At 64.4% G+C, this 18,973-nt stretch overlaps 1 protein-coding gene across 22 annotated transcripts in view; it reads left to right on the top strand.

The window, feature by feature from the left end:
* Positions 1-3,696: 3,696 nt before the first annotated feature.
* The window catches only part of MYO18A (myosin XVIIIA), a 35,796-nt gene continuing 20,519 nt past the window's right edge, over positions 3,697-18,973 (top strand). For 6 of the 22 annotated variants that reach the window (XM_057414762.1, XM_057414753.1, XM_057414627.1 and 3 more), the window contains exons 1-11: positions 8,510-9,603; positions 15,334-15,396; positions 15,533-15,610; positions 15,985-16,119; positions 16,579-16,635; positions 17,134-17,221; positions 17,342-17,451; positions 17,530-17,706; positions 17,791-18,001; positions 18,226-18,368; positions 18,833-18,933. In XM_057414762.1, coding sequence (XP_057270745.1) covers positions 8,590-9,603; positions 15,334-15,396; positions 15,533-15,610; positions 15,985-16,119; positions 16,579-16,635; positions 17,134-17,221; positions 17,342-17,451; positions 17,530-17,706; positions 17,791-18,001; positions 18,226-18,368; positions 18,833-18,933 — 2,177 coding nt within the window. In that variant the 5' untranslated portion in view covers positions 8,510-8,589. Of the gene's footprint in view, positions 3,716-8,509; positions 9,604-15,333; positions 15,397-15,532; positions 15,611-15,984; positions 16,120-16,578; positions 16,636-17,133; positions 17,222-17,341; positions 17,452-17,529; positions 17,707-17,790; positions 18,002-18,225; positions 18,369-18,832; positions 18,934-18,973 lie in introns of those variants that run through there. The other 16 variants (XM_057414780.1, XM_057414722.1, XM_057414713.1 and 13 more) reach the window with 10 other exon arrangements.

The following is an 18,973-nucleotide window of genomic DNA, read 5'->3' as shown; positions in this document are numbered from 1 at the left end:
ATGGTGGGCACAGCCCCTGGGTGCCATGGTGGGCACAGCCCCTGGGTGCCATGGTGGGCACAGTCCCTGGGTGCCATGGTGGGCACAGTCTCTGGGTGCCATGGTGGGCACAGCCCCTGGGTGCCATGGTGGGCACAGTCTCTGGGTTGCCATGGTGGGCACAGTCCCTGGGTGCCATGGTGGGCACAGCCCCTGGGTGCCATGGTGAGCACAGTCCCTGGGTGCCATGGTGGGCACAGCCCCTGGGTGCCATGGTGGGCACAGTCTCTGGGTGCCATGCCATGGTGCCATGGTGGGCACAGTCCTGGGTGCCATGGTGGGCACAGCCCCTGGGTGCCATGGTGAGCACAGTCTCTGGGTGCCATGGTGGGCACAGCCCCTGGGTGCCATGGTGGGCACAGTCTCTGGGTGCCATGGTGGGCACAGCCCCTGGGTGCCATGGTGGGCGCAGTCTCTGGGTGCCATGGTGGGCACAGTCTCTGGGTGCCATGGTGGGCGCAGTCCCTAGGTGCCATGGTGGGCACAGTCCCTGGGTGCCATGGTGAGCACAGTCCCTGGGTGCCATGGTGGGCACAGTCTCTGGGTGCCATGGTGAGCACAGTCCCTGGGTGCCATGGTGCTGGGCACAGGCCCGGTCCCTGCCGGGTCACGAGGCGAGCGTGGCGGCGGGGGCTGCTGCCTCAGCGCATGGCTGCCAGCACAATCACAGCCCGCGTCTGACTGCGCCTTTTGTCTCCCCACCGGGCAGCGGCACAAAGCAAAGCGCCCTGTCAGCGCTGCCCGCGGCACGGCTGGCGCCCGGCCCGGGGGACCCTGCCGGGGCCCTGCTGCAGCGATGGCACCGGCCCAGCGCTGCCCACAGCGGGGACAGTGAGGTATTGGGGTACAGGGCACCGCCACGGCGGGGGGAAGCCTTGGTGCAGGCTGCGCTGGGTGATGGAGGTGATGGAGACGTGGTTGGCAAAGAGGGGGGGATCACTGGAAGGCAGAGCTGTGGGGCTGAGGCTGTGCACCGACCCCTTGGGCACGGTGGCTGACCAGCAAACGTGGGGCAGGGAAAAGGAGGGGAAGGCAACCTGCGCTCCGAACGTGGGGCTGCTGGGGGGAATGGTCCCGTGAGACCACTGGGTCCCACCCCTGCGCGCCCCGCTACGTGCATCCCGGCTGCCAGGGGATGGAGCTCGTCCCCTCGCTCCCTGCGGACCCTGGACCGGGCTCCGGCCGCCCCGGTGCGCGGAGGCTTTGGCAGGAGCCGCTAGAGGGAGAGCTCGCCCCGAGCAGGCTGCGGGCCCGGCGCATGCGGGAGCGCAGCGCGGTGCTGCCCGGCTCGGCCCCGTGCCCCCTGCGAGGGCACCGGCTCCCCGCTAAGGGAAACCGCTGCCGGTAGCTTCAGTCAGTGCCTGGAGCTGCCCACAGCCGGGAGCAGGGAATGGGGAGCCCCTGCACACCCCACATCGGGCACGGCCAGGGATGGTCACCCTCGGCGGAGAACGGGACCCCAGTGTGCGGCTTAAGCTCCCCAGCTGCTCTCCCTGCTCACACCAAGCAGTGCTGGCGGGACAGGTCCCCCCAGCAAGGACCGGCAGTGAGTGCCTGGGGAGCACGGCTGCGGCGGTGCTGGCAGGTCCTCGGGGTGTCCGGAACAACTGGTTTTTCTAGATCCCAGAGACTATAAAAAAGCAGTGACCTATTTAGGAAACCCCGCGGTGCTGAGAAACAGATGATTCCCTCCCAGCCCGGCTCTGGGCCCTCAGTGCTCCAGCTGACCATCTGCCGGGGCACCGGAGCTCTGTCCTGCTTCTCTATAGGATGCTTGGGGCAACACGGAGACTTTACCTGGGCATAGGGTGCCTGTAACACACCCCACACCCCCCCCCCCCCCATACCAAGACAGAGATGCTCAGGGTGCCGCGGTCCCAAGAGAGAGGCTGGTGAGGGTGGATGGGATCTTACAGACACCTTGCTGGGAAGCACGGAGGTGTTTAGCCCTGTGGAAGAGGCAGGCGGGTGGCACCACCGGGTGACTGCTTGTGGCAGGGCTGTGTCACACCGGAGACCCCAACACTCGGCAGCTCCAGCCGGCATCACCCCGCCACCGTCTGCCCTGCATGATAAGGAAGCAGGAGCTGCCGCAGGCTGTAACCAGCTGTTCACCCGCCTGTGCTGGGCAGAGGGGCAGTCACACAATGTGTTCCCAAACCAATGCAGCTGGGAACCCCCCCCGGCAGCTGAGCCAGGGCTCTGCCCCCGCTCCAGCTCATCAGTTCCCATCCCTGCTCCCCAGACGCTGTGGTTCCCTGCGCTTGGCACCACGTGCCTGGGACAAAGGGAAGTGTGACAAAAGCAGGCGGCTGCACTTGCTGCTGCCGTCCTCTGCGCTGCAAGAGCTGCATCTCCTCCTGCACCGCGTCCCGCAGCACAGGGCCCGCAGCAGCGCCCTTCATATGGCCCCCAGCTCGTTCCCACACACGTGCCGCTCTGCTGCTGTGTCCTGGGCACGTGCTATGGGCCCAGTGCTGCAAGGAATGGGGCTTGTGACACGCAGCAAGCGTGTCCTAAGAGTGGGGTGAACCTGGTGCTACTCCCAGTGCACAAGGGATGACAGGAGCCTGGCAGGGCTCAGCCTCTTGCTAGCACACAGCCCAGCATGGCTGCTCAGCAAGGGAAGGTGGTGAGGCTGTTGCATTTGTGGCCTAACAGCAGGAGAGCCAGGACCACACAGCTCAGTCCAGCTCAGCCTCCCATGGATGGTGGTTGGAGTTTGGAGTCCTCTGGATGCCCCAGGGCAGGGCAGGAGCCATGGGGGCGGCAGGGGTGGTGCTGGGGAAGATCCCTGTGCCCATAGCTTACTCTGTCCATCGGGGGCTTTCCAGCAGAGGTGATGGGCACCCTGAAAAGAGCTTTTGGGAAGAGCTCGTGGATGCCCATCTCTGGGGTCTCTGTGCCCCAAAGCCCTGCTGGGTCACCCATGTCCCTTGAGGTGGCCTGGCTGCTCCCACATGCGCTGGCAAGGGAGCTTGTCTCAGCTCAGAGACTGCAGGGCTTGTCCTGAAACCCCTCTGCCCCAGGACAGGTGGTGGTTGTAGGGTCCGCAGGGTTTGCGCTGTATCTGAGTGACCCCAGTGTGATGTGCCAGCGCTAGACAAGAGTGGAAGGACTGTAACAAAGGCTCTGCTGGGTGATGCTCATCGTTCATCACGTGCTGTCTCCCGGCCAAGGCACCATCCTGGTCTGCTCACAGCCCTCCCTGCGGACAAGCAGCGTGGGCAGGGAAGCACGGGGAGAAGCACCGGCCACAACGTCCTGCTTTGTATTCCTGCCAACGGGCACCAGCCACCCTGCACCGGATCAGGCTCTGCTCCCTGCAGGATCCTTCCGAGGAGGGGAACCCCGGGAGCGTGTGCGCGCCCTGGCGCGATGCACAGGGCTGTGTTCATCATCACCCGACGTGCTCACACCGTTTCCAGCGTGTGCTGGGTTGGGCTCCCGGCCCCGCACCGGGCAGTGGCCACCCGCACGGTGCTATAGCGGTGGCGGCTGATGCGGGAGGCCGGGACCCTCTTTACCGTTCCGTTCCGTGAGCAGCGGCGCGCGCACAGCCGGCAGTGCCCGCCCCGGTGCGGATCCGCCCCGCCCCGCCCCGCGCCGCCGCCGCCGCCGGGGCCCGGCACCACCGCCGCCACCAGCCCCGGGCCCCGCAACGCCGCCGCCACCGGTGAGTACCCGCCGCAGCCCCCGACACCGGTACCGGTACCAGACCCAAAGCCGGCCCCGGGGCAGGGCACGCACCGCACCGCGCCGTGCGGGGCCGGGTCCGTCTGCATCACACCCCCTCCTCCCCCGGTGGAGCGGAGCGGACCGGGCTGTGCTCCCCCGGTGCACAACCGGGGTGTGCGCGGGTGCCCGTGCCCCCCCCCCCTGCCCTCCCCGGTGCCGCTGCGGGGTGCGGGTACGCGCGTGGCCCGCTGTTGTCTCGCAGCGCCCGTGGTTGTGCATCCCCCGGTGCTCTGCACATGTACGTGTGTGCGTGTGTGTGTCTGTGTGTGCCGGCCCCATTGTGTCACCTTGTGCGTGCCCCCCCCCTCCCCGTTGCGCTGCGGGCCCTGGTTTGTGTGTACACACGCACCCCCTCTCGTTGCATTGCAGCACCTGTGTGTTTACTACTCGTGCAGTGGGGTGCTGGAGGTTTGTGAGCTCCGCTGGGGGGGCACAAACCCTCTGTGTGGTGTGGGGCACATGCCAGGCTGTCCCTGCAGGGTGCCTTGTGTTAGGTGCCCCCCTGTTTGGAGCCCCGTGTTTGGTACTCCATGTCGGGTACCTAACGATGGGTGTGCAATGATGGATGCTTCATGGTGGGTGCCCCAGCACCTGCAGTGAAGCTCCTTGGCACTGACCCTGCTTCCAGGGAGAAACCACCGGCCTGGGCCTTTCCTGCACCACTGGGGGATTGCATCCAAAGCCATTATCCCAGCTCAGCAATAACCGATCACCGCCGGGGCCGGTGGTGCTGGCACCTGGGTCCCTTTCTGGAGGCACACAGGGCGGGTGGGTGTCCTTGCAGCAAGCTGCTGTGCTGGGGGCGGCGGGGGCTCGTGGTGCCTGCGGCTGCCACGGCGCCTGCCTGCATGTTCATTTGCCTGGAGAGGAATATATAGAGCAGCGGGTGAGGGCTGGGACGCGCGGCCAGGAATAGTGTGGTTTCCAGCCGGGCTGTGAGATGCAAATCGTCTGGTCAAGAGCTAAACTTAGGGCAATTACAGAAGAGCGTGGGCCCATGGCGGGTGAGCAAGGGCACGCAGGAGCTGTGTTCCTGCACCCTGGGCTGACCCAGGCACCCCGGCACTGGGGGACCCCCATCCAGCAGCTCCCATCACCCTGTGCCCCATAAGCAGTCAGGTGTTCCCGCAGGGCCTGCGCCAGCCCTGAACTTTGCTCGCTGATGGGCCGTGCTCAGCCCGTCACCTCTGTCATGGGCTGGGCCGTGACGGGGTCAGGCTGTAAATCTGGAGCCAGAAAAGGGCTATGGGGTGGCACGGGCCCAGTGCTGAGGGGCTGTGACCTGCCTGTCCTCCCCCTGAGCTGGGCACTGAACTGTGTCCCACTTAGTTCCCACCCAGCAGAGCCTGGCAGTGATTGCTGCCCCGTCACCTCTGTTTTGTAAGGACTCTTTGGGCTGGTTTATTGCCCGGCTTTGGGGTGAGGCGAGTGCCTGCATCCCACACATACACCCTATGTGCCCTCCTGGCCTCCACCACCAGCCTAGGGCGATGCTGGCTGGGTCACCTTTGCTGCTGGAAGTGGGTTCCCACAGCAGAACCCACAGTCCCGCTTTGGAGACAGTCTAGTGACACATCCCAGCTGTGACTCGGGTAAATCCAGCGTTGTTCTCCTCCTGCATCGTCCATAAGGGCAGGCAGGGTGGAAGGACTTGGAAACCCCCTAGATTTCCTTGTGCTCTGGAAAACTTGTGTCCGGCAAGGAGGCGAGGAGCCATGGCGCAGGTCATCGTGTGAGGGAGCTGGGCTGCCCGCTCAGCATCGCTCTCACCAGCACGCACTCGCTGGCACAGCGTTGTCCATGCCCCAGCATGGTGTGTCCAAGGAGGTGACAGCCACCGGGCTGGCTCCTGTGCCGGCATCGCAGCAGGGAGCAGGGCAGGAGACCGGGAAACTTGCAGTGCAGGTCCCTGCGCGGGGAGCGTGTCGGACCAGATTGCGTCTGGGGCAGGGAAGGAGTGGCTGGAGTTCCAGTGAACGCCTTCCTCCTGCATGAAACTCCCCAGCAGGGACATGGGGGGCTCATGGCCATGATGGGTGCATAAAGGGGAAGTTTCACCCCCCCACCCCCCCCCCCAAGTCCCTCTTGGGTGGCCTAAGGAGGGGGTTTGGGTTTGGGAGCCTGGAGCTGGGTCTCCCTTTCTGGCCCCAGGCCCTTGCAGGGTGACATCCCTGTGTCCTGCCAGCCCAGGTGTCACAGCAGTGTCCTTGCGTGCCGTCCCGCTGCCTCTCCCTCCCCTCCCATGGCTCATTCACGGCACTGCCCCGAACACGCCTGGCCATGGGTAATCCCATCCCATGAGTCAGGGAAGGCGCCTTGGGTCTGATTCAGGAGCAAGGAGACGCTCAGCAGCTGCCTCCCCTCCTGCTCGAGGCGTCGGGCTGCACCCATCCGGTATCCCCGGTGTGTGCGTGCCACGGGCAGGAGGCTCCTTGGGGAACAGGGAGCGCATCCCATGTGGGCTGGGGAGGCTGGGGTCTTCACCTGCCCCATTCCTGCCAGCAGTGGCTTTGTGTGGGGTTTATGTGGCAGGGCCGCTGCCTGATTAGGGATGCAGATGGTAACGCTTGTTCCCCCTTTTTGTTGAGCATACAAAGGCTGGAAGGGAGCGTGTGTGCAGGGGAGAGAAACCACGGAGGACAAAGGGAGTGCTGGCCGCCTGCCTCCAGCGCCTCGGCTCTATCCAGCACCAGCCCAGCGAGCAGCTCTGCTCCCAAGGGTCCCTCCCCATGGACCATGGAAGGGGGCCGAGCATCCCCCTTCCTGCCATGGGGTGAGCGGAGGGTGCAGCCCTTTCTGCATCCCCCAGGCCACCCCACTTGGGTACCGGCGGCATGGAGGGGGAGCAGGGACACTCGCAGGTTGTTCTCTCCCTGCTGTTGTCTGTGCTGAGGCCCCAGCATCACTGTGGAGGAGCCGGTGGAGAACCCTCATCACGGCGTGGATGTGGGGCCCTTCGCTGGCAGGACCCGCTGTGGGTCATGGGAAGGAGCTGTGCCATTCCCAGGCTCGGGTCAGCAATCGCCCTGCAGCCGGTGTTTGTGGGAGAGGAGAAAGGAGCTGGCTTGGTTTCCTGTGTCCTGGGGGGCTGCCCAGCCCAGGTCCTGGCCCTGACAATAGGGAAAGCCTCAGGGAAGGGCAGAACAGAGCCCTGGGGATGAGTTGTGTGGTCAGAGCCATGGCAGCCCCTCTGGCCATGGGCTGGAGGCTCTGAGCTGGTGAATGCAGCCACCCAGCCATGCTCCATGCCTGACCTCGTCCCTCCGACTGCTTCCCTCTCTGCCTGGGTCGGATCCTGTATCTGCCATGGCTTGCAGAGCTCTGCCCTCACCTGCCCTGCGGCTGGGACTCTCCTGGGCACGTGTGCTCCTGCCCCAGCCCGAGGGGCAGCGGGGCTGAGGCAATCCCTGAATCCATGTGGCTTTGCCAAGGGGATGATGGGTTCCCTGTGTCCCACTGGGTGCATCCAGGGACAGCAGGGACCGTGTGGCCAGGCAGTGGTGGTGATGCAGCACTGACGCTGTGCTGGATCCAAGGTGCAGCTTGGCACGGCATGGCATCCATGCACCCCAGGGTGCCCACAGAGCCTGCAGCGCCAACATGGGCAGCACTGTCCCTCTCCGTGGGTTTCCCAAACCTCATCCCCGCACCCATCAGAGAGCTCTAAAGCAGATGCTTCGAATACAGGGAGTTTTCCTGTTGTCCTTTGTGCTGAGGTTAAGTTCCTGTGCAGCTTCCTGCCCTGTTATATATAGCTGTCAGCCTGTCCCGCGCCACGCTGCCAGCCCGCTGCTCCACCGTGGAGCTGTTTATCCACACCCTGACTGCTTGGTGGAGGCTGGGGGGGGCACCAGTTGCCCCGGGGACTGACGGATCCCGTAGCAGCCCCATGTGGGGCGACGCTATGGGTGCTCCCGGGGTTTTCCAGGGAGGGATCTGAGGTTTGCTCCAGGCCGTGGTGTTGCCACTGGCTGGTTGCTCCCCCCCCCTGCACGGGATGCCCGAATGAAAGAGCGACTGTTCCTGGATGTTGAGGCAGCGTCACGAGGTTCTGCGTCGCCGGTGCTAAAATTAGACACTTATCAGTGTTTGGGAGGAATGTGATTTTACAGGTTCCTGTTTATGACAGCAGCCTTTGCTTAGGGCCGTGTTTCCGGCTCCCTCCCCGCTGGGGACGCTGCCCGTGGCTGTCCCCCATGGCTTTGTGGTGGCCAGGCCTGGGACAAGCAGCAGAGAGGAATCTGTTTCTCCAACAAGGGCGCTTTTTGAGCTGGTGGGCAGGACGGTGCCGCAGCCGCAGGGATGGGTGGGTTTGCCTGGAGCATCCATGTCGGTGGTAACCGCTGCAAATGCCACTGGGATGCCTTCCTCCCCTGCCTGCCCATGCTGCTCCAGCACTGCTGCCAAGCTGCAGGACATGATGGGGGTCTTGCCTGCAGTCAGCCCCAGTGATAGCCTGGGGATAAATGGGGTGCCAGGCTTCCGAGTGTCTTTTGGGGCATCCCTAGGGATGCAGCACCACCATTGTTGCATTCCTAGGGCTTGGTGCCCAGCCAGGGCAAGGACCTGGTGACCAGGGCAGTCTCAAAGGCCCACAGTGCCCTGGGGATAGTGGGGATGCTGGGACATGGCCAAGGGCTGGGGGTCTCGGTGGGGTGGATTGAGGGGTGGTGGGGTGGGCGCTACCCATGCTGCTGTCTGATGGCACCCTTGCCTGTCTGTCCTTCTGCAGGCAGGCGGCCGTGCCGTGACCAGCACCCCCAGCCCAGCGCCCTGCCACGGGGCTGAGAACGCCCCGAGCTCCCCTCCACCATGTTCAACCTAATGAAGAAGGACAAAGAGAAGGATGGGGCCCGGAAGGAGAAGAAGGAAAAGAAGGAGAAGAAGGAGCGGATGTCGGCGGCTGAGCTCAAGAGCCTGGAGGAGATGAGCATGCGCCGGGGCTTCTTCAACCTCAACCGTGCCTCCAAGCGGGACTCCAAGACCCGCCTGGAGATCTCCAACCCCATACCCATCAAGGTGGCCAGTGGCTCCGACCTGCATCTCACAGACATTGACTCCGACAGCAACCGGGGCAGCGTCATCCTGGACTCGGGCCACTTGAGCACGGCCAGCTCCAGCGACGACCTCAAGGTGGACGATGCCAACTTCAAGGGCTCGGTGCTGCAGCGGGCGGCCAAGTTCGGCTCCTTGGCCAAGCAGAACTCCCAGATGATTGTCAAACGCTTCTCCTTCTCGCAGAAGAGCCGGGATGAGAGCACCTCAGAGACATCCACCCCCTCCGAGCACTCAGCAGCACCCTCCCCGCAGGTTGAGGTGCGCACGCTGGAGACCCAACTCGCCAAGCAAGGGGTCCCTGTGGGACACCCCTGTACCCCTCCTGCTGCATCCCTGCGTGCCAGGGTGCCGGAGCTCGTCGACAAGAGGTTCCCTGCCGAGCTGCGGCTGCCCCCATTGGTCCCCCCACAACCTCCCACCCCACGGCAGCTGGAGCTGCAGAGGCGCAACACGGGTGATTTCGGGTTCTCCCTGCGCCGCACCACCATGCTGGACCGGGCGCCCGATGGGCAGGTGTACCGGCGCGTCGTGCACTTTGCCGAGCCCGGAGCCGGCACCAAAGACTTGGCGTTGGGGTTGGTGCCAGGGGACCGGCTGGTGGAAATCAACGGGAGGAACGTGGAGAACAAATCCCGGGATGAGATCGTGGAGATGATCCGGCAGTCCGGGGACACGGTGCAGCTGAAGGTGCAGCCCATCCTGGAGCTGAGCGAGCTGAGCCGCTGCTGGCTGCAGGGTGGCCAGGGGACGCGCCGTGCTGCTTGGGATGTGAGTAACGTCATCCTCACCATGGGGACAGTGTCCTGGGGGTCTGCTGGCCACCGACATCCTCACAGAGGGTATTTGGGTTGGCAGGGACTGTGCGGTGGATGCCGGGGTTGACCCAGCCAGGAGCGATGCAGGAGGTTGTGGCTGGGATGCAGGAATGATGCCCAAGCGCAGGGCAACAGAGTGGCTACAGGGGCAGGTTGGCACCAGTTTTGAACTGGCACCGGTGGGTTTTGCCCTCAAAATACTCAGTGTGCTCTTGGGTTTGGTTTCCCTCTTGCTGGAGGGGCTCCAGGAGAGCACAGTTCTGCATCTAGTCTGTCCCTAGGGAGAACAGTCCAGCAGGGACAGGAGCTCTGCTCCTCACTGCCGTGAAATCCCTATTGCTGCTTTGCAGGAGGGGCACTGCCCCACTGCCCACATTGGCCTCTTCCCGCTGGATCCCTCCCCAGGGACCGGAGCAGGCAGTGTGATGTGCCGGGGGACGGGAGCTGCCGCCGGCGTGTGCAGCCCGTGCTGGTGCTGTATAAATAGAAGCTTAATGGCTGGGTGACCCACATCTCTTGTATGAGCTGCCTGGCTCTGCTGACCCTGCAGGACTGACCTCTCTGTGGTGGCATGGGCAGCAGCATGACGCTGGTTTTGGGTCTGTTTAGGGTATCTTTAAGCCTTCCTTAGGGAGAGGAGGGTGCCGGTGCCTGCAGAGCAGGTCACCTGCATCGGGGAGAGCTGTGCGGTGTGATGTGGCTGCGGTGAGGTAGATGGGGCACCACAGGGCAATGCCATCGGGATAACCCTGAACCGATACCGCTGTGGGGCTGGGGGATGTGTGCGCGTTCAGTTCTGGGGCCAGCAACGTGCTTGTGACCCTTGAGAGCGCAGTGCTGGGAACGGGGAAGAGGAGTTTCCAGTGCCCTTGGGGCTGTGGGGGAGAGGCTGCACTGCTCAGCCTTGTGCTGGGTCCCGGTGTGGTTACACAGCACCAGCCACGGGAAAGCAGCCAGAGGGGCTGCATTAACCATATTGGTGGCATCTTCTATTGCCACCAGAGCACAGGCACCTCCTGGTGCAGGCTGAACTGGGGGAGCATGATGTGGCTTTGCCGGTGCTGGGGAGGCAGGGCTGCGGTGCAGGGTGCAGTCAGGGCTCCCTCACCCAGTGCAAGGTGCCGGCACACGGGGAGGCCTGGCTCTCCCCCCAGGCCCCGCTAAGCTCCCTGGAATGTTTCTGGTCCTAATTTAAATAAAAATGATCCTTTTTGAAACAGGAAATTATAGACATATTTTGGGCTTTTGGGCTCTGGAAGCCCCTCCCTGGCTGGAGCAGGGATGGTGCTGGGCTCCCGGTGTTCCATGAGGGATTTAACCCCTCATCGGGGGCCGTGCTGAGCCATCCTTATCCCTGTGGATCCATGCTGAGGGCAGGCAGGGGCAGCGCCGTGCCTGGAGGTGGTGGTGCTGGGCTCAGCCGGTGTCGTGGGGTTGCTGTGACCAGGAGCAGGGCGAAAGCGCCCTCCACATCCCGGCGCTGCTCCCGGCGTGGGGCTGGCTCAGCTCCACGCTTCTGTTTATTTATTTACCGGCAAAATTCCTCTGGCAGAAATATTCCAGAAAGGCTTCCGACCGCTCCGGCGCTTTGGAGGGACCACAGGCATGCGGCAGAGCCCTCTTGCCGCGCTCGCCCCGTGCCACCGGCACCATGGTTCCCAAAGGGCTGTGCGGCAAAGGGCCCCTGTGCCATGGTGCTGGCTCTGTGCCGTGCCCTGTGTCCAACAGGGATGAGGTGTGGGGGGGTTGAAATGGGAACCGTGCTGTTCCCGTTGTGCCAAAGGCGCTTTATTTATCCACGCTTCTTCCATCTAAAGTTCTCGGTTTGGCTCTTTTACCCTTATAACGGGGACGGTGCTGCTGGGGTGCCCCACTATGGGGTTCCCCGGTGGCCATGGGGAGAGGGCTCAGCCGCAGGGATGTCTCTGCTGAAGTTCCTGGAGGAGGAACGATAGGAATTTGCTGGCCAGGCAGAAACGCAGCCACGGAGCAGCCCAGGCTCCTTCCTGGCGCGTGGCTCCATGGGGTGCTTGGGACCCCCTGGGAAGGCAGGACCATGTTGTGTTGCCCATGGGTTTGGCTCTCCCAGTCAAGCCGGGACCCCCTGCTCCCTCTGGAAGTGTTCTTTAGCCCGGGGCACATCTGTGCCACGCAGGGACCTGCTCAGGCACTGACTGGGGTCCTCTCCATGCCCGTGCCAATGGGTCACCACTGCTCCGTGCCTCCGGCATTCCCTGCTGCCGGCCTCTTCCCGGCAGTCCCCGCGCAGGGAGGCCCCCAGTCCCTTGCCCTACTGTTTCCAGGGAGACCCTGGCCCTCCAGAGGCAGCTTTGCCACAGAAGTGGCTTTACCAGGGCTGCCACGCTTCCGTCCGTCTGTCCGTGTATCCCCAGCAGCAGCGGCGGCGTTCCGGGTGGCTGCTGTGTTCATGGGAAACCAAAGGGAGGAGCAAGCGGTGTCAAGGCTGCACCGCTTGGCACGATGCCGGATGCCCCGCTCCCACACCAGGCACCCCAACGTGACACCAGGCACCCCACTATGGGGCTCAGGATGGTGCAGCACTGACCCTCGCCATACAGGGCCCTCATTGCACCCCGCCGCTACGCTCAGCCTGGGGGTGTCGTTCCCCACTCCCCCCCAGGGCGGGCGGTGGGACGGATGCTGGGCTGTTCCCACATCACTTCCTTTGGCCGCGGTGCTGGTGGTGCTGGTGGTGCTGGTGGTGGTGGTGGCGAGGCCCCACTGCCCGCGTGTCCCTCCCCGTCGCTCCCGGCGTGTGCTGCGCGCGCCGGCGGGGCCCTCACATTCCTCAGGCTATTTTTAGGGTGGCCCTATCAGCCCAGCTGTCCCCGCGCCGGCCCCTCGCACCCGGTTGTGCCGCGCTCGCCTCGGCGGAAACCCCGCTCCCGGCTCACCACGACCCTCGCGGTAAGGTGGGGACCCCCGGTGCGACCAGCACCGCATGGGGGGAGCACAGAGGGGACGGTCCCCTGCTGCACCCATCCATGGGGTGCTTTGGTGGTGTCCACCAGGACCCCCGTACCGGTGTTCCGTTGGGGTCTTTGGGGCAGTTTGGAGGTGGGAGCGCGGTGGGCAGAGGGTTTGGGGGCTCTGAACCATGAGCAGGTTCCCCTTGGGACCCCCGTGCCCAGCTCTGGGCACTGGTGATTCATGCTGCAGTGAGAAGGGGCCCCCTCGGGATGGGGTGAGGTACCCCCACACAGGGAGGTGTTTTGGCTGCGTGCTCCTCCGTGCCATATCTGGCCTTGGGACAGGGAGTTCTCCCCCGCAGCCCTAGGCACGACCCGCCTGGGTTTCAGAGCACGGCTCTAACTGGGGCAATGGGTCCCTGCCGGGGCTGCCCGGCTGCTGGCATGGGGTCAGGCTCAGAATAAACCCCTGCTGTCAGCGTGAGCAGGGTGCCTGGGGTAGAAAATATCCCTTTCCTCACCCTGGCATTTGCTCACTGCAGGGGGGAAAGCGGAGCACGGTCCTGCAGCCTGACTAAAGGGGCTTATTTTGTGCAATGAGTGTTGTCCAGCCTCAGCCCGGCCGCCTGCCTGTCCCTAGAGCCCTTCCTGTGCTGAGCAGGGCCAAGTGGTCTCAGACCCCCATTCCTGAGGGTCCCAGGCTCTGGGGGCCAGCAGGGCTTAGGCACCGTGCCATGTTTGCCACCCTGCATGCTGTCCTGGGCCCGTCTCACCTCTCCCTCTCTCCCCAGCTCAGGCTGCGGCTCCATGAGACATCGCCATGGCGTTTTCATCCCGGTTTGCGTTCTGGGAGCAGAAGGGAAGTCTCTTGCCTGTTTGCCTGCACCCGCGTTCGGGTCACACTGCCAGCCAGTTTGCCTCGGTGCCGGCACTGCCCCGGCCTCACCATAGCATGGCCATGGTCACCGGTGTGGCCACGCATGCGGTGACTAACACCATCACTAACAGCCCCTTTGTGAGCAGCCCCTAACACAGTGTGAGCCCCCTCGGTGCCACCGGCCAGCCCTGGAGCTCAGAGGCAGGGGAGGGTTTGGCTGCCCACCCTGCCACATACTCCTGGTTGTCCCGCTTGGCTCATCCCATGGCGTGCTACAGGGATTAGCTGGGGGCACTTAAAACGTGCTGTGACACCCATGTGGTGACGTGCAGATAGACAGAGCCCCCGTGGGAGCAGCTCACTCATTGCCTGCATGCATTGAGGGGACCAGGCAGGGTCCTTTCCTCTCCCACTTCTGGGGTTTGCCGTAACCAGGACATATCTCTGTGCTTCAGTCCCTGGGAAGCCTGGAAGGACACATGTCCTCATCCCTGGGGCTGCAACAGGCTGCAGATTGGGGCTGTTTCTTGCTTTCCTGCCCCCCTGGCATGGAGTGATGATCCCGATGGCTTTTCCTGGTCCCTGTGGCTTTTCTGGCAGCGAGGCCCCACAAAGGGCTGAAACAGGCTCCTCTTGTTTGTGTGACCCTCAGGTCAAGGACGAGGACAAGTCTTTAGCTGTGAAAAGACCTGGGAAGGAGGATGGGGCTGTAAGTGTTGAAGGCAGGGGCAGGGTGGAGCTGTGCTGGGAATGGGGCTTGCCCTCGGTGGGGACAGACCCTGTACAAGGGTTTGGGGGCATCGTGGAGGGTCCTGGGGACATCGTATTGGGCTGTGGGCTCAGCATCCCCGTGGGGATGCTGTGGGTTGGCTGGGGAAGGGGTCTGGCTGGGAGCTGTGTTCCCACGGCAGGGCACAGGGCGCCGGGTACCACCATATCCCAAGCCGCGGGTGCGTGTGGCAGAGGCACCGCACCACCACACCTCCACTCACACCAGTGTCATTGTGGCTGCAGTCCAAGAGCCCGAAGGATGCGGCGCCTGCACCCCCGAATCCTGAGCCCCCGAAAGCTGAGCCCTCCACAGCTGAGCCCCCGAAGAGCCTGGAGCCACCCCCTGGGCACGGGAAGAGCCCGGAGCCGGTGCTGAATGGTGCAGCCATGAACGGGCTGGAGGGCCCGGCCACCGAGGCACAAGGGGATGATGAGCAGGGGCTGTCCCGCCGCAGGGTGGTGCGGGTGGTGCGCAAGGTGGTGCGCAAGGTCCTGCCTGGGGAGGACGCCGGCAGTGCCAAGGAACCGGGGCGCGATGCCAAAGGTCCTGAGCCAGTGCCCCCTCCGAGGAAGGAGGAGACGGGCCGAGCGCCCGTCCCAGCTCCTCCTGCCCCACCGCCTCCCCCCGCCGTGCCGGCAGCTCCCGCTAAGCCGGAGCCCAAGGATGAGATCTCAGCAGGGCTCAAAACCCTCATGGCAAAGGGCAAAACCAAAGAGCACCGTCCACGGCTCCGTCCGGGGGACAGGCAGGAGAAGTCCCCCGAGCCGCCTGGGGGGGACGCGAAGCCGTCCCTGTCCCCCGGTGCTGAAGCCAAGCCGGAGCCGCTGGGGCATCCTTCGGGAGGGAAAGCAGAGCCGGCAAAGGCATCCGCTCTGAAACCCACCGCCCTGGAGAGGCACAAGGTACCGGTGTGTGTACACGGCGAGGGATGCGCTAACACAGCAGTGTGGGGTTGTGCGGCCCGTGGTGTGAGCTCACCCGCATGGTTTGAAGTGGTTTTGGGGTGTGTGGTGCAGGGTGGGGGTCACTTTTCGGGGCAGTTGCGTGCGCTGCGGCCACCCCATCACAATACCCCTTGTCTCCCCTCTGGTTCGTGTGGAAAAGAAGCAGCAGCCCAGCGAGAAGCGGCCGATCCCCACGAAAACTGCCCCGGCACCCCCTCAGCAGGTGTGTGTGGAAGTAGGGACCAGGGTCCCTGCGCATTGGGGGTACCTGCTGGTACCCCAGCTGTGCCAGCCTCCGAGCACTGCTGGGCTGCGAGGCTGTGATAGCCCCTCTGGTGCTAACAGTGCTCTGCCTCCAGGCAGCTCCCAGCCCCGCATCCCAGCTGAGCCCGTCAGAGGAGGCACAGCGCCGGCTGGAGAGGATCTTCACCGCTACTGTAATTCCAGGGGCATCGGTGCTCGCGTGCCATCCATGTGGGGTGGGGAGGCATGGCCGGCGTCCGTGCTGTGTGCTCCGTGTGGGGTGATTGTACCCCTGCGCCTGGCCACCACTATCGTGGCTCCTTTCTGGGTGGCACTGGCTGTAGGGGATGGATGACAGGGGCTGCTGGTGGGTTTGGGCCATGGGGAGCTGCATTGCCCTGCTGGTGGCATCCCTTTGGCAGCCTGGCACTGGTGGCTGGGATGACGCCAAGGTGGTAACATGGGGATTGTGGCTGTGCCAAGGCCCTGTGGCACGGCACGGTGCTTCTGCTGCTCTCTGCCTCTCACTCCTTCTCTTCTCCTTTCTCTTCTTCCTCGCTGCCGCTAGCTGGACCCTGCCGCCCCGGCACCCAGCCAGGTACCGTACCCCTGTCCTCAGGAGCCCCCTGTTTCTACCAGCGACCCCCTGCCATCCTCTGTGTGCCGCTGGGCTGGCGTCTGTGCCCGCGCCTCGTGCTGGAGCGTAAGGCTTTCCCCATCCCACCCTGCTCCGTGGTGCCAGGGTGGCCGGGGCTGGGTTCCCCTCCCCAGTGCCAGGGAGCCAGGGGTCGTGGGAGGGTGCTCTTGGCCTCGGTGACACAGCCAGGGCGGGCAGGGGAGCAGAGCAATGTAAAGGGGCTGAGCACCCAGCATAGCTCATGCCAAAGCAGGCAGTGCTGGCAGAGCTTGCAGCAGGTTGGCACAGTGGCTTCCCAGGGCTTTGGCAGCATGGCCTCATGGCCAGCATCCTTCCTGGCTCCGTGTGTCCCCAGCACAGCGCTGGACCTGCCACTCCACTGGTGACTGTGGTGGCTGTGGCACAGGAGCAGGCTTTGGCACAGCAGTGCTTTGCCCCCGTCGCTTACCGGCACTGCTTCCCGTGCTGTCTGTGGGGCAGAGATTAACCCTTCTCGCCTTCACCGCCGTCTCTCGACCTCACCAGGGTCAAGCGGATGATGCCCCGGCAGCCCCCTTTGGCGCCGTCCCTGCTGCAGCTCAGGTTTGGCTTTGGGGCTCACCCTGCTCCCAGTTGGTGGGGACATTCCCGCTGTGCTGGCCATGCCAGCCCGGCATTTCCCACACCGCGGAACTCTGCCGTCGCTGTGCCGCGTCCCGTGTCCCTCTGTCACGTCTGAGCGGCGTCTCCCGTGTCCCTAGTGTGCAGCATGCCCCACGTCCCCACAGCATGCCTGGTGTCCCTGTATCCTGGCACTTGCTCCATGGGCTGTGGTTTGGGGGTTTGGCCCCTCCAGGCTTGCCCAAGGTGCCCATGGTGGATGTGCTCGTGGGTCACTGTCGCTCTGTGTCTGTGGCAGGGCCCTGGTGGTCTCTGCAGCCCCGGGGGCAGTGGGCAAGCTGGGGTTTGCTGGGGTTTTTGGCTGCCCAGCACATGGCCCCGTGGCCAGGCTGCTTCCTTCAGCCCCAGAGACATGGGGAGGGCGTGAGATGGGAGGTGGGGCAGATGACCACAATCACCCCACATCCCGCTGTCCCACAGGCAAAGACAGAGGAGCAGATAGCAGCCGAGGAGGCCTGGTATGAGACCGAGAAGGTGTGGCTGGTGCACAGGGATGGCTTCTCCTTGGGTGAGTCAGGAATCAGCCTGGTGCCACGGGGCCATGGAGCTCTCCCTGTCCTTCCCATGGCTGCGGCGTCCCCAGGGCGCTGCTGGCACAGCGCTGCTGAGCATCCCATGCGTCTCGCAGGCAGCCAACTACGGCCAGAGGACGGCAGCCCCCTGCCCGAGGGCAAGGTGAAGGTGAAGCTGGACCACGATGGAGCCATCCTGGAGGTGGAGGAGGACGATGTGGAGAAGGTAAGGCCACAGGATGGGGAGCAGTGGCACAGCCCCTCATTTCCCACCTGATGCCCCCCTCCTTCACCTCGCTGCCAGGCGAACCCCCCGTCCTGTGACCGTGCTGAGGACCTCGCCAGCCTCCTCTACCTCAACGAGTCCAGCGTCCTGCACACGCTGCGGCAGCGCTACGGCGGCAACCTCCTGCACACCTACGCCGGCCCCACCATGGTCATCATCAACCCGCTGAGCTCCCCATCCATGTACTCCGAGAAGGTGAATCTGGTGCTGACGGGGGGGGGGGGAAGCAGAGGGGACACAGGGAGCAGGGTGCTGACCCTCGCCCGCTGTCCCCACCAGGTCATGCACATGTTCAAAGGGTGCCGCAGGGAGGACACGTCCCCGCACATCTACGCGGTGGCTCAGGCTGCCTACCGCAGCATGCTCATGAGCCGCCAGGACCAGGCTGTGGTGCTGCTGGGTGCCAGCGGCAGCGGCAAAACCACCAACTGCCAGCACCTCGTCCAGTACCTCGCCACCATCGCCGGCAGCACCGGAAGGGTCTTCTCCGGTGAGTCCCCGGCGTGCTGCAGGGTCCCCGCATGCCTCTCGCTTTGCGGTCCCAGCGTCCTGCTGCGGCCGGACACGTGCCACACGTTGTGCTTTCACATTGTCACCCCGGCCCCTTTACCGCGGGCGGCCGTGGCGCGGAGCATGGCACAGGAGCAGCCGCGCTTGCCTGCCTGGCGGTGCTGCCTCTGGCTGCACCGCAGCACCCCGCTCCTCTTCCCGCAGCGGAGAAGTGGCAGGCTCTCTACACCGTCCTGGAGGCTTTTGGCAATAGCAGCACCGGCATGAATGGCAACGCCACTCGCTTCTCCCAGATCATCTCTCTGGACTTCGACCAGGCTGGGCAGGTGGCATCTGCCTCTGTACAGGTGAGGGGGCCGGGGTGGCCCCCCCCAGTCCGTCCTTAGCAGGGCAGCTCCCCATTGTGCGGGAGCTGGCCCATCCTCCACGAGGTGTTTCCTCCTGCTCGCAGCGCTTAGCAGCCAGGCATCCTTCTCTCATCTTTGTTCACACCCCAGCACGCACACATCGGATGGCCTCGCTGCGTCAGCAGCTCTCTGCCTTCCAGACACTGTTCTGGTGTGATAACAGCAGAGCCCCTAATTCCAGAGAGCTGCTTCTTGCTCCTGTAGTAGCAGACACCCAGGAGAGGAGATGCTCCTGGGTTGCCTGGATGATGTTTGCATTCATATGATGCCCTGCAGCGGGCAGGAGACCCTCATGTCTCTGCAGGGACCTTGGGCAGGCAGTAAGAATGAGGCTGGGGTGGGCTGGGTCTTGGTGGGAGCCTTGGTGGTCCTTGGGGATGGTTCCCAACCCTCCCATTCACCAGACGCTGCTGCTGGAGAAGCTGCGTGTCGCCAAGCGCCCGGCCAACGAGGCCACCTTCAATGTCTTCTATTACCTGCTGGCCTGCTCTGACAGTGCCCTGAGGTGAGCTGGGGGGTGAGGCCATGGCCCTGGCTTAGGGGGT

This window comes from Pezoporus wallicus, unplaced genomic scaffold (genome assembly GCF_028554395.1).
Source record: "Pezoporus wallicus isolate ANWC-B61680 ecotype Strahan unplaced genomic scaffold, APGP_CSIRO_Pwel_v1 contig_8517, whole genome shotgun sequence".
Classification (NCBI taxonomy): domain Eukaryota; kingdom Metazoa; phylum Chordata; class Aves; order Psittaciformes; family Psittacidae; genus Pezoporus; species Pezoporus wallicus.
This window is presented reverse-complemented; position numbering and strand designations above follow the sequence as displayed.